General features: G+C 36.6%; 1 protein-coding gene across 2 annotated transcripts in view; it reads right to left on the bottom strand.

The window, feature by feature from the left end:
- LOC139958895 (integrin alpha-9-like) overlaps window positions 1-14,187 on the bottom strand; it is a 96,058-nt gene that overhangs the window by 28,082 nt on the left and 53,789 nt on the right. For both annotated transcript variants that reach the window (XM_071956319.1, XM_071956318.1), the window contains exons 8-11: window positions 10,539-10,679; window positions 5,529-5,637; window positions 4,804-4,898; window positions 2,990-3,126 (exon numbers count right to left, since the gene is read on the bottom strand). In XM_071956319.1, coding sequence (XP_071812420.1) covers window positions 2,990-3,126; window positions 4,804-4,898; window positions 5,529-5,637; window positions 10,539-10,679 — 482 coding nt within the window. The remainder of the gene's footprint in view (window positions 1-2,989; window positions 3,127-4,803; window positions 4,899-5,528; window positions 5,638-10,538; window positions 10,680-14,187) is intronic.

Raw genomic sequence — 14,187 nt, 5'->3', positions numbered from 1 at the left:
GTTGAGTTATTGTGCATACAAACTTTTCATAACGAAATAATGCTAGCCCCCCCCCCCCCCCTTATAAACATGCATGATATCAATTGCAACACACATTAGTGTGTGGAGACTATCTACCAATATCATCATACCAAGTTTGACGAAATTCCAATAAATAGTAGCTAAGTTATTGCAACTTGGGAGTTTTTCACGTTTGACCTGTGACCTCATTAATATTATTTAACTTTGAACTCGTATAACTTTGCACACGAAGGTCACATTGGGGTCAATCCATTGACATTTATGATCAGAAGGCACCTTTGACATCTGAAAATAGCATCGAAACTGTAAAAATCCCCAAAACATGAAACGGTCACCAGAGGTCAAATTGAGGTCAAGGGTCACCCAGATGCGGGTTGACAAATGGATTACATTGAAGCAACTCCCAACCTTAACGGACAGTTTGTTATCAAGTTATCACAAAAATACTAGTTTTTTATCATTAATTGACCTTTGGTGACCTCGGATCACATGACCGTTAAGTTTGAAAATATTCCCCTATACCATTTGCAACTTGTCCAAAAATATCAACCATGTCACACCTTGGAACTGAGAGTTATTGCATTCAATGTCTGAAAATTAACTTTGACCTCGTATAACTCCGCACACAAAGGTCACACGGGGGTCAACCCATTGACATTTATGATCAGAAGGTACCTTTGACATCTGAAAATAACATCGAAACTGTAAAAATCCCCAAAACATGAAAAGGTCACCAGAGGTCAAATTGAGGTCAAGGGTCACCCAGATGTGGGTTGACAATTGGATTAAATTGAAGCAACTCCCAACCCTAACGGACAATTCGTTCTCAAGTAATCGCCAAAATACTAGTTTTTTATCATTAATTGACCTTTGGTGACCTCGGATCACATGACCGTTAAGTTTGAAAATATTCCCCTATACCATTTGCAACTTGTCCCAAAATATCAACCATGTCACACCTTGGAACTGAGAGTTATTGCATTAAATGTCTGAAAATTAACTTTGACCTCGTATAACTCCGCACACAAAGGTCACACGGGGGTCAACCCATTGACATTTATGATCAGAAGGTACCTTTGACATCTGAAAATAGCATCGAAACTGTAAAAATCCCCAAAACATGAAAAGGTCACCAGAGGTCAAATTGAGGTCAAGGATCACCCAGATGTGGGTCGACAATTGGATTAAATTGAAGCAACTCCCAACCCTAACGGACAATTCGTTCTCAAGTTATCGCAAAAATACTAGTTTTTTATCATTAATTGACCTTTGGTGACCTCGGATCACATGACCGTTAAGTTTGAAAATATTCCCCTATACCATTTGCAACTTGTCCCAAAATATCAACCGTGTCACACCTTGGAACTGGGAATTATTGCACTAAATGTCTGAAAATTTACTTTGACCTCATAAAACTTCACACACAAAGGTTACCTGGGGTAAACCTATTGACATTTTTGATTGGTGAGACGTGAATATAGCATCAAAACTGTAAGAATTCAAACATTTTTTTCTTTGCCCATTTTCTCACCGAAAATACTAGTTTTTTAACATTAATTGACCTTTGATGACCTCGGATCACATGACCGTTAAGTTTGAAAATATTCCTCTATACCATTTGCAACTTGTCCCTAAATATCAACCTTGTTACACCTTGGCCCTGGGAGTTATTGCATTAAATGTCTGAAAATTAACTTTGACCTTGTATAACTTTACACACAAAGGTCACCCGGGTGTCAACCCATTGACATTTTTGATCGGAAGGTACCTTTGATATCCAAATCTAGCATCAAAACCAAACATTTTCTTTTTCGCCCGTTTTCTCCCAAACTAAGCACATTTTTTCTAATGTGACCTTTGACCTTTTGACCTTGGTTTCAAATGTAGTTTGATCTGCTGATTCCAAAAATCAACACGATAAGTCTGTACAGCCATCCTAACTCTGACCGAAAACTTTGACCCCATATAAGTTCGCACACAAAGGTCACACGGGGGTCAACCTATCCATATTTATGATCGGAAGGCACCTTTGACATCTGAAAATAGCATCGAAACTGTAAAAATCCCCAAAACATGAAAAGGTCACCAAAGGTCAAATTGAGGTCAAGGGTCACCCAGATGTGGGTCGACAATTGGATTACACTGAAGCAACTCCCAACCCTAACGGACAATTCGTTCTCAAGTTATCGCAAAAATACTAGTTTTTTAACATTAATTGACCTTTGGTGACCTCAGATCACATGACCGTTAAGTTTTAAAATATTGCCCTAACCAGTTCACAACTTGTCCCAAAATATCAACCTTGTCACACATTGGCACTGGGAGTTATTGCAGTTTTAGTATTTTGGGTTTTTGGACCATAACTAACCTTTGCTGACCTTTGTGGGCACCAAAAACAATAGGGTTCATCTACTCACTATGGGCCACCCACCCACCAAGTTTGATCATGATCAGTCAATCCCTTGTTGAGTTATCGTGCATACAAGCTTAAGCGTCACACACACACACACACACACACACACACCCACACACACACACACACACACACACGCCAACCTGAATACATAGGTTCCTTTGCTTTCAGCAAGGAACCAAAAACTTAAAGCTAAATAGAGAGTCTATACTTCCAATTGAATGTGCTGCTTTTCTGTTTCCTTAACAATTCCTAGCATACATAAGCCACAAGTTTGAAGACCCTTGTGGTTAACTACTTGCTTCCACTTAACACCACCAACACCTGATTTGAATTTTCAAACTTTCATTTTTCTTTACTTTAATACAAAATTTTGCTCTTCATTTTCGTTTTCTGTTTGCTCTCTTCCACATCCTCCACCAACCTCACCTTCCTCCCCCCCTCCCCTCCACCTTATTTTTCTCTTTTTTTCTCACCTGGGTTTTTATTCAGAGTAGCCTTTATTTTGTGATGAGAGAAGTTCATCAAAATGGAATAAGACCAAGAAATACTAACTTGAAAAGGAAGGCAGTGTCACTTTCGTAGGCTCCAACGACTATATCTGGGTAGAGGTTTAAATCCATATCTTTACCACCGTGTACAGAGATGCCAAACGTCTTGACTGGAGGGTCAAGCGATGCCCCAGATATACGCTGAGAAAAGAAATTAGGAAAGACTACTTAACCTTAATTTCTAACAGTCACTTTTTTTTTTAGCAAATTTATTTCAATGATTGAATAACAACACTTTCATGAATGCGATTTATATTTGTTTGTTACTAAGTAACTTCCACCAAGTCAGGCAATCAATTCATCCATACATGCCTACTTGCGTAACCTGTTAATCTAAATTCAGAGTTCCTTGGGGTAATGGCTACGAGGGTGCTCTCATCAAACGACTTATGCGTTGCAATCTATACAGAATATTGTGTTGTTTACAAATTCATGTAATGTAAATGATTTCTTCTTCTAATGTGCAAACCTTTTCAGGTTTTTTATGCCTACTTTCATTCAAATTTCTCGTGTTTTTTGTTGTTGTGACTTAAGTCATCTTCTGGGTACCTTAACTGTCATTTAATGGTAGAGTTGGGTACCACCAGACCTTTTGGTAAATTAAAAAAAAATAATAATCTTTGAGGAAATATCGTATCCAGAAAGAAAGCACATAATAGCAACATTTACTGTTCGAAGTATCAAAATAAACATGTGTGTTGAAATGGAACAAGAGCAGTTCCAGAATGGATTTCCTAAATATTAATCCAATTACAAAGGATCCCTTTTAATATGAAAACTAGAAGAATTCATTTCTTTTAACATTGTTCCTGAAGGGACATTCTAACCTTAAACATTGCCATTGAAGCTTTACTTTAACTTGGTGTCTGGAGCCATTACCCTAATAAAGTTCCTTAAAGAAAATTAACTTAACATATTTTCCTGAAGGAAATACCTTAAAAAGAATGGTGTCAGAAGGTATTACCTTAAATTTTGTTCCTGAATGGATAACTTAGATACTGATGCTGGAAAGATTAATTTAATATATATATTCTTTCTGAAAGTGAAGGGTAGAATTTGTTCATGAATGGATTACCTTCAAGTAGTTTCTCTGGAGCAATGATCTTTAATATTGTTCCTGAAGGAATTACCTCAATATTGCAGATGAAGTGATCACAGAAAGGTTTACACCTTACTTTATTTATTCTGAAGGGTCTACTTAATATATTCTTCTAGAAGGTACTACCTTAAACATCATTCTCTGAATGAATTACCTTACTATTGTTCCTGAAGGAATTACCTCTAATACTGTAGCTGACGTGTTCACTCCAAACTACTGCCCCTAAAAATTTCCTTAAATATAGAAAGGGTTACCTCAATTTCTAGTTTCTGAACATATTACTTAAAATATTAAGAGATCATATTAAACACTGTTTCAGGACGGATTACCTCAATCCTGTTCCTGAAGGGATTACCTTTAATACTGTTCCTGAAGGATTTACCTAAATACTGATGCTGAAGGGATTACCTTAAATGCTGTTCCTGAAGGATTTACTAAATACTGATGCTGAAGGGATTACCTCAAATACTGTTTCCTGAAGGGATTACCTTAAATACTGTTCATGCAGGATTTACCTAAATACTGATGCTGAAGGGAATACCTTAAACACTGTTCCTAAAGTGATTTACTAAATACCATTCCTAAAGGGGTTACCCTAAAATACTGTTTTTAAAGTGATGATCTATAGTTGATTGATGGGAAATTGATTGATTTTGATCGAAACGTGATAACGATATTTTTTTTATTCCAATGATAACTTTAATGGCTACTGTACCTACCTGTGAGTAGGTTGTGTCTACACCATCCGCTGCACCGAGATAGATGTAGATAGCACCAGCACCATCATCCTCATAAGGAGCACCAATTATCACATCTGTGGAAATAAAATCCTCAAATCTATCACTGCTTCTTATTGTGATATTCATGACGATCACAAGCAGTTTTCTTAGTTAGGCGTGGCTGTAAAATGACGAGCTGCAGCAGCTGCAAGATCCCCTGCAGCAAGGCTGGGTCAACACTCAACAAGGCTGAGTCAAGGAGTGTTAGCTCAGTGGTTAACGCTGGTGCCTTCCGATCATAAGGTCCCCGGTTCCAGTCACTCCAAGATTAATGTAAGTCGTCCAGTTAAAGAGTTGTTGACAATTGACAATTCATAATCATGGACGTTAAATATTTATCTAAGAGACTGATTTTGGTCAGCTTGCGGCTTTGATAATTAGCCCAATGAGGCTTCTTCCCAAGTTCCTGCTTGCAAGAGGATCTAAAATACATACATACATGTTTATATACATAGCAAACAATAGAGATTATCTCTGCAGAGCAGCAGTGACTATTGTGTGAAACTGTGCAACACAATTAAGACTCCATTCTATGCAGCCTGGCTGTTGAATGCTGCAGCCCCCTCAGACTTCTACTTTTGACACAGTGCCTTAAAGGGTGGCTACTGTTTATTTTTAAAGAATTAGCTCTTTAAAACTGCTGTGTATTAAGACTACATGCTCACCATTGAATTTATCCTTGTTTAAATCTCCGCAGTAATTGATGCTGGAACCAAATCGGGCTCTAAAAGCCTTCGAACCCTGGATTTCCTGTGCCAGTTTCAATGGTTCGTCCTGAACAAAAAAAGAAGAAAGGATAAACAATTATTTTACATATCATTTGGATTTTGAGTAACTCAAACCCCACAGCAATTACAATATACACTAGTATAGCCTTACAAAGTTAATGGAATAGTCACAGTTTACCCAGCCCCCCAACGACCCCCCACCCCCCCAAAAAAAGAAGGGAAAAACAACAAAAGATAATCTATAGCCTTGTGAAAAAATGGTAAAAGGAAATTTGAAATAAATTGATGGAGTATTCCATGAAACTGTATTTAGAAAACAATGGGCTTGGTCAAAAGAGCAAAAACAACAGGAAAACAGTGGGAAACAGAAACTTCAATAATAATTGAAACTTTTTAATTAGAGGTAGCTGTATTAGGCCATCATGTCTTCAACAATATTTGGGGGCAGGTAGTATCCCCTTTTAATATTTGCGTTCCAAAAGTCTACGTACTGTATTTATTTTATTTGCAGTATTTTACTAATTGTGGGACAAGTTTACGATACAAAACTATTAAAATCAGCTTCGAGTCTACTTGGTATCTACAGGGAAGATTTCAATAGTCTGCTGTGTACAGCAGAGCCAGTATTTTCTCAACCACAACAAAAACCAACAAACCATTATCTTTCAAAATCTCAGTTTAACACTTTGGGAATTCTTTTGAATACAGGAAGAGGCTATAAATCTGGTGTGGTATCTATACCTTGGAATGTTATGACTATCTGTCTGACTTTATAACTTAGTTTCTATTGAAAGGCATCCCTCCATAAGGGGTGCTGCCTCCATAAGGGGTGCTGGTGTTAGACCAGACCATCAACATTAACCACAGAGATGGCAAGCTGCAGACATTTTAAAATGTGAATTATTAATACCAGTGCTTTAAACATTTTTTTTTGTTGAAAGTATATAGGAGCCAGCTGTTGGGATTTTGGTCCTTGAGAATTTGATAGGGAATAACATTTTGAAAAAGTCTGTAACAAGTTCGTAAACATTGTTGAATCTTTCCCACACAACAACAGTTACAGCATCTTCTTTGACACATTGACATCACAAAACATCACAATTTGTGTAATGGTAATGGCTAGAAGCCATTCCAATGTTCAATTGTGTATTGTTCTGTGTGTACTTCGCACTCAACATAACTGCATGCAGGACTCTCTCCATGACACTAGTTTTGATTCCTCTTTTACATACCACCATACTTCCTCTTGGCTAGCCTTTCGATGACTTGCTAATTAATTAGGACTAATTCCAACGATCAAGAACCAAGTGAATTAGAGGCATCTCAGAGGTACAGTAGACTGAGAGGGCCAAGTGTACGTATATAGTATAACTATAAAACAGGTTGCATGACTTTATAAAAGTATATTAAAGGACAGGTGTAATGGTGACTGTGCTTCTTGTTAATGAATTGCACACACTGATGTTGCATGCATGGTCAATCTTCCATTTGCAATGAACATTCTCCTACAGTGAAACACTGCCCTATATTTTCTATTCTCAAGCAAAGCTTACAAGGGCAATTCCGTAAAGTCGGACGTACATTTCGGACAGTTTGTTGATCCATATCTCAATGGCCATATATAGGAGATAACTTTTCATTTGGGTTTTATGGAACATCTACCTTGTACTATTCTTGTATGGAGTTTCATTCCTTGTCCATCTAAATAAACTACAAAAATACTCAAAAAACCTCCCTGTGACGAACGTACCCAGAGAAAGTGACTTTTTCAGATCGTAATTTTCTTTTGAAAATTTCTGTGAATTGGGATGGGATGCAATTTAAAACTACTATACATGTTATGAAGAAGACTCTTAACTACACATATCAGTAAACAAGCAGTTGAAACCTTTATCACTTCCCTGCAATATATTCAAAAATTCATCTGTGACGGACGTACAAATTTTTGTGACGGACGTACACGTGTGAAATTATATAGTAAATGTACGTCCGTCACAAACAAAAGTGCTACTTGGTATCCCTAAAATTTTAATTTGTGACAGAGCTTCACCCAGAGTTTCCATTGTTGACAGATGTACACAATAATGCAGCTCATTTACTTGTGGCTAATGGAACAACTTAGATAAAAGTTATAGTGAAAAGAAGGTTTACCCTCTCACAAAATTTCTATTCTATTGGAAATCTATATTTCACTTTAAATTTTATGCAAATCATCAATGGTAAGCTCATTTAAAATTTTGTGTGCATCATTTCAAACAAGATGTTAGACCCCTAGGGAGTTGAAGTTCTCTAGTGGGTCAGAATGATGGGTCTCTATTAACATTAAGATGGTATGAGCACCAAACCATTTTTCTTTCACTTTTCTTCACACCCTGTTTATTTACTTGACAATTTTTTTTTATTAAAATACATGTACTGCAAGCTTCTGTATGGATGATATACTGTAACAGCACATTTCAGCAAACAAGAAATTCACAACTTCAGATGTGTGATACATTGTGTTGTATTGCTTCAGGAGCTCTTAGGCTGTGTTCACATTGGATCCCCTGTTCTTAGTCCTGTGTTGACAATTTAACCGCAAATATGTTTCCAAAATCTCCTATAGTGTTCACACTTGAACTCATGCTCCAGCTCTGATTTCCCACTCTGAGTCAATGAAGAGGAAGTTACAATATTTGTATGGTGACTCTCACAAAAGTGCAAATGCACAAAGTGTATGGCAAATTTCTAATAAAGATGAGTGTCACTAACTTCTGCATGCAATGTATATTGATTCAAGATTGAGGTGAAAGTGGGAGAAAGAAGTCAGTGTTATAACACTGTTATAACAAGTGAAGTCAGTGTTATAACCAGGGTGTGCATACTACAAATAGCTATTCAGCAGTATTGCTGAATAGCTATGAGAGCATTTACTGGCAATAGTTCTTAAATATCTCATGTCAACATACAGAGATACAGCGGCACACCCTTGGTTAGTATAGCAACTATGAAACATTTATAAAGGTAATACACACAAACACTGTGAAGTTAAGGAAGAACCATCTGGTAACTCTGTCCACCAACATAAAACTATGAGCAAATGTGGTTCAAAATTAACTTTTCTTCCACATAATGATACCTGAAACCCAACACAAACGGTAATGAACCTAAAGCAAATGTAGAACAAATTACATCAAAACAATAACATGCATACTACAGCAGTAACAAAATACTAACAATTGCAATAACAGTTCTTGATGAGTATTTACTAAAAACTAGTTGAACACAGTGTAATATATACAGTATGTTGGATATCGAAAGGAAACCTCATGGTCAGAGGGAAGGATAAATGGCAGAACTACAAGAAACAATGTTGTACACAAACAAATAGTTTGTAGCTAATAGTTCCATATATGTCCATGGTTAGTTTGCCTAATAGTGAGTGGAACAGGCATGGTGTTATGTAGTTTGTTTGCCTTGATCTTCGGTCACCTTGGTCCCCGAGTGTTCACACTCTGGAACTGATATCCCCCAGAACAGGGGACCAACATGTCACGGTCTGACCCTGAGAAGGATAGTATTTACACTAGGATGTTGATCTCGACCAAGGGATATGATTCGATCGGATCCCCTCTGTGTGTTTTCTAATGTGAACAAGGCTTTTAGATGAAATTTTAAATATCAATGTAGACAATAAGCATACTGAACATGTGGTTCAATACCATGCCATTTCTTTGATATCTTGCCAAGTGCTAACCAATAACACAAATATATATGCTAGTTGACACTGAAGTATGCAATGTTTGCATACCACTACATTTATGCTAATGAAGCAACCACAAAACTACCTAATATCTGTGTTAATGACTTAATGGGTTTGATTATTAAATTCAGAGGTAATGTAGTGATAAACATGTTAAAATACATTGTTTATCTAAACAAAAATAATGTGACGGACGTACGCGTGATGGACGTACGTGACGGACGTACGAAAATACGTACGTCTGTCACAGCATTTTCTGAAAAAATAAAATCCTAGGGATTAAAGGCACATTATGTAGTTATTGAGTGTTCAAAATGTGCATTGAATTGTAGATGTCTTGAAATCTGGGTACTTCCTTCTGTATGAAACTTAAAAAAATGTGATTTTTCTGTGACGGACGTACACATGACAATTTACATTTTTTTAAAAAGTTATTCTCAGAAAACTGAAATCCCTGTAACTTTATCTGTTTGTCAACTGAATCTATATATTATATCACTTCAGCAAATCTAAGAATATTTATTCTACTGAAGATACACAGGCAAAAATAGGCATTTTGTTTTTGGGTGATTTTTATGAAGCAAATTTGAGATTTTTTTGGTTGACTAATACACACCTTATTCTGCCTGGAAACAATGTGTTCTGTGAAAATTAGCTAAATATTATGAAACTTCAGAGTTTTAGCTTTCATCTGATACCCTACATGTAATGATTCAAAGTTTTTTAAGTTTTGGTGAAAAGGTTTACTAGTTTACGGAACTGCCCACAACTGAAATCATTCCCTGTGTTATATCTGGGCATATATGACATTCACACTATCAATGAAACAAAAAGTAAACTACAGTACTAGTTGTTAATACCCTGATGCACAATGATTGTGTTTAAAAGGTAAACATAGACTTTGTCCACATTTGAAAGCATTCATATGTATTCTCTGTGTTATATACCAACAGTGTAGTATGTGTGATTTCATCATTTCTGACATGTGAAAAATGTAGGACACCGAAAGTAAACTTAATAGACTTTGTTTCGCTTTGCATACCTGTGAGCCAGTGTTAAGGTAAACATTCTTCCTCTTGAAAGCATTCGTATGTATTCTCTGTGTTATATACCAACAGTATAGTACAGTATGCAATTGTCATTCACAATTTCTGACATGTAGGAAACAGAAAGTAAACTACAGTAAATAGTTTCGCTTTGCATACCTGCGAGCCAGTGTTAAGGTAAACATAGACTTTGCCCTCATCCTGATTGCTTGAATAGAGTGGAGCTCCAACCAGTAAATCTGAGAGTCCGTCGTTGTTCAAGTCTACCGAAGCTATGGCACTTCCAAAATAGGTGGTCATCTGTACAGGAAAAACAAAGCAAACAAAACACGGTTTAAATCATATAAATACACACTTGGAAGCTTCCCAGAAATATTACTTTACATATTGTTTCTGTAGTAGTAGTACTTGGACCAGGACTATTACTGTATCTAATGTTGCAGAGTGCAAAGTGCTAAACGATATATTGTAAGTTTGCAACCATAACTTATTGGAAAGTTGTATTGTATCAGTTTTTGCATAGAGAATCATAGTTCAAATCTCATTTGTAAACATTCAGAGATTGTTTTGAGACAATGTGAAACAGAACAGTTACAGTAAAATTATTCCCAGGATGAAGAGACTACAACATATCTACAGTAGGACATTCTAGGACAACTCAAAATGAACCTGACATGGTATGGACACTCACCAACCAATTCAACTCCAAGCAAACAGAACACCTACAGTAAAAGAATTCACAGAATGAAGAGACTACAACATATCTAGGACATTCTAGGACACCTCAAAATGAACCTGACATGGTATGGACACTCACCAACCAATTCAACTCCAAGCAAACAGAACACCTACAGTAAAAGAATTCACAGCATGAAGAGACTACAACATATCTAGGACATTCTAGGACACCTCAAAATGAACCTGACATGGTATGGACACTCACCAACCAATTCAACTCCAATCAAACAGAACACCTATAGTAAAAGAATTCCCAGAATGAAGAGACTACAACATATCTAGGACATTTTTCTAGGACTTGTAACTCAAATGAACCTGAAAATGGTATGGATAATCACCAACTTCACCAACCAATTCAACTCCAATCTACCTATACAGCAAGCCTACAAAATTTGTTGTAACAACTTTTTAATAGCACTGCACCCCTGCACTGACCCACTTCAGTGTCTTGCATTAATTTCTTACTTTCCAGATCAACATATCTAGGACATTTTTCTAGGACTTGTAACTCAAATGAACCTGAAAATGGTATGGATAATCACCAACTTCACCAACCAATTCAACTCCAATCTACCTATACAGCAAGCCTACAAAATTTGTTGTAACAACTTTTTAATAGCACTGCACCCCTGCACTGACCCACTTCAGTGTCTTGCATTAATTTCTTAATTTCCAGATCAACAATTCTGAATTAAGACTTGAAACTACAATTTCGGAGATGGTTTCATTGTTAAAAGTCAGTTCTTCTGTAAGTTCAAAATCACTACCCATCATATAGTCTTGTATATGGAGAATGAAGGCTTATTGCTAGCCTGACCAACAGCCAATATTAATAATAGTCTGAAAGAACATGCTACTGTATATCGCAGCTACCGTAGTAACAAATGTCAACAACTTGCTACAAACATTTGCTTCATGTTCCTTTTCCCCACGTTGAAAACCCCTGTTTATTTGCACCTATTACATTTCAATGTAAATGAGCTCCAGGTAGGTTTCTTTATTGTATTTCTAATTGTATAAATGCAACCACTACAGCTGTCAGTTAAGTCTTAAGTGAACCTTTTCCACCGAGTGAATTTAACATTTAAAGTATCACATGCCTGGGGGCCAAAAAAAAAAAATGGTGACAATTAAATCCCTGAGCAGCTGTTTCCTAATTTCATGTTGATGTCATATGTATATAAAATTAAGAGATTTGGATTGTATTGATAACAATGAAGTGACGTGCCAATTATTTTGTTACACATTTCAACATCATGCAGCTTATAGAGTTAGAATGTCACATACTACTATAGCAGGGGTTCCCTAACTGGGGTGCATGAACCCCCAGTGGGTGCGTGAGTCTATCCCAGGGGGTTCGTGAGACATTTCTGAAAGTCAAAACTAGAGTACTTTTTGTTGAACTAAAATCTGATATATCATATAATTTAGTAATGTTCAAAAGTTGTACCTATCGACACACTCTTTTTTTTTTTTTTTTTTCATTTCAATATTACACTATGAATTTGATCTTTTACGAAGCACTGTTATGTGTATTATAGTATAATAATGACTCAGATCGTGTCTCGAAAAGTTGGGAATTCGTGGACAACTCTGACATCCACAGGGGTTCATGGGCGACTAAAGTTAGGGAAACCCTGGTACTACAGTTTATATTTGCCAGGTCACATTCTCGACATCATGGTAGAAGTCAGGGTGTTGCAGGATGTACCTGGAAAAAAGTCACCATTGCTTTGTTTGTAAATCTGCTTGCTTTTATGAAGGTACCATTTATAATGATAATAATATCCAGGAGAAAGAGTTTAATGGAATCTGACCAAACTATTAAAAGCTACAGTACTGTACATGAAGGTGGTTATACAGTTGAATTATATGCCCAAGCAATGGCAAACAGTAGGCATATCGTTTATATTCACATTCCAGTTTGACCTAGCCTACTTGAGTGTTTGTGACGGAAGCTCTAGAACATATACTGTAGGCCTATACTGTAGCTTGACAAACCTCTTTTTACAAAAACCTTTCATCTCTGTAAATTGCACAATGTAGGGCACCTTGGTTATATATATACATTTAATAAATAGAAACAAAGTCATAGATTTTAGAACATTGAGATGAATCCAATTTGACAACAAAAGTTTAGGTCCCCTGTGATATACTTTTCAGAACTGATGAAAGGGTATTATCAATTGTGTCACAAAGTGACCCACTTCTCACTGTCAAACTGGATACTACAGGCCAGACACTGTTCAAAGGATAATTTGTTTTTACAAGCCTCTACAGAAAATACAAACAAAAATGTTTCCCATGATACATCTGCCCACAGTGAAATGTAGGTTGTTTCCGCTGTGAGGGAAACAATCAGAATTCTATTATAGCCAGACTGTATATTTTGATACTAACAGCCAACTTTCAATCTGTGCTTATCAAAACATTCCACCCACGATTCACTATAAAATTTAATGCAGCGGATACTATATAATAGATCCTGTGCCCTTTCATTATTGTGGATTGTCCCTGCATCTTATCTTTAGTATGGGCCTTTATTTAATGCAGCGGATACTATATAATAGATCCTGTGCCCTTTCATTATTGTGGATTGTCCCTGCATTTAATCTTTAGTATAGGCCTTTATTTAATGCAGCGGATACTATATAATAGATCCTGTGCCCTTTCATTATTGTGGATTGTCCCTGCATCGTATCTATAGTATAGGCCTTTATTTAGTGTGGCAGGTACGTATAAAAGATCCTGTGCCCTTTCATTATTGTGGATTGTCCCTGCATTTAATCTTTAGTATAGGCCTTTATTTAATGCAGCGGATACTATATAATAGATCCTGTGCCCTTTCATTATTGTGGATTGTCCCTGCATCTTATCTTTAGTATGGGCCTTTATTTAGTGTGGTGGGTACTGTATAAAAGATCCTGCAACCTTTCTACAGTAGTGACCGTACACCCTGTCTGTACACTGGGTAAATGAACTCTTTATCAGCTCTTTCTTATGGAACTAAAATGATGACTGTTGTAAAGACTACAGTACTACTACTACTACAGTATATCATATATCAAAC

Source organism: Apostichopus japonicus, chromosome 18 (assembly GCF_037975245.1).
Source record: "Apostichopus japonicus isolate 1M-3 chromosome 18, ASM3797524v1, whole genome shotgun sequence".
NCBI classification, from domain to species: domain Eukaryota; kingdom Metazoa; phylum Echinodermata; class Holothuroidea; order Aspidochirotida; family Stichopodidae; genus Apostichopus; species Apostichopus japonicus.
The sequence above is the reverse complement of the archived record's forward strand: the minus strand, read 5'-3'. Positions and strand labels throughout refer to the sequence as shown.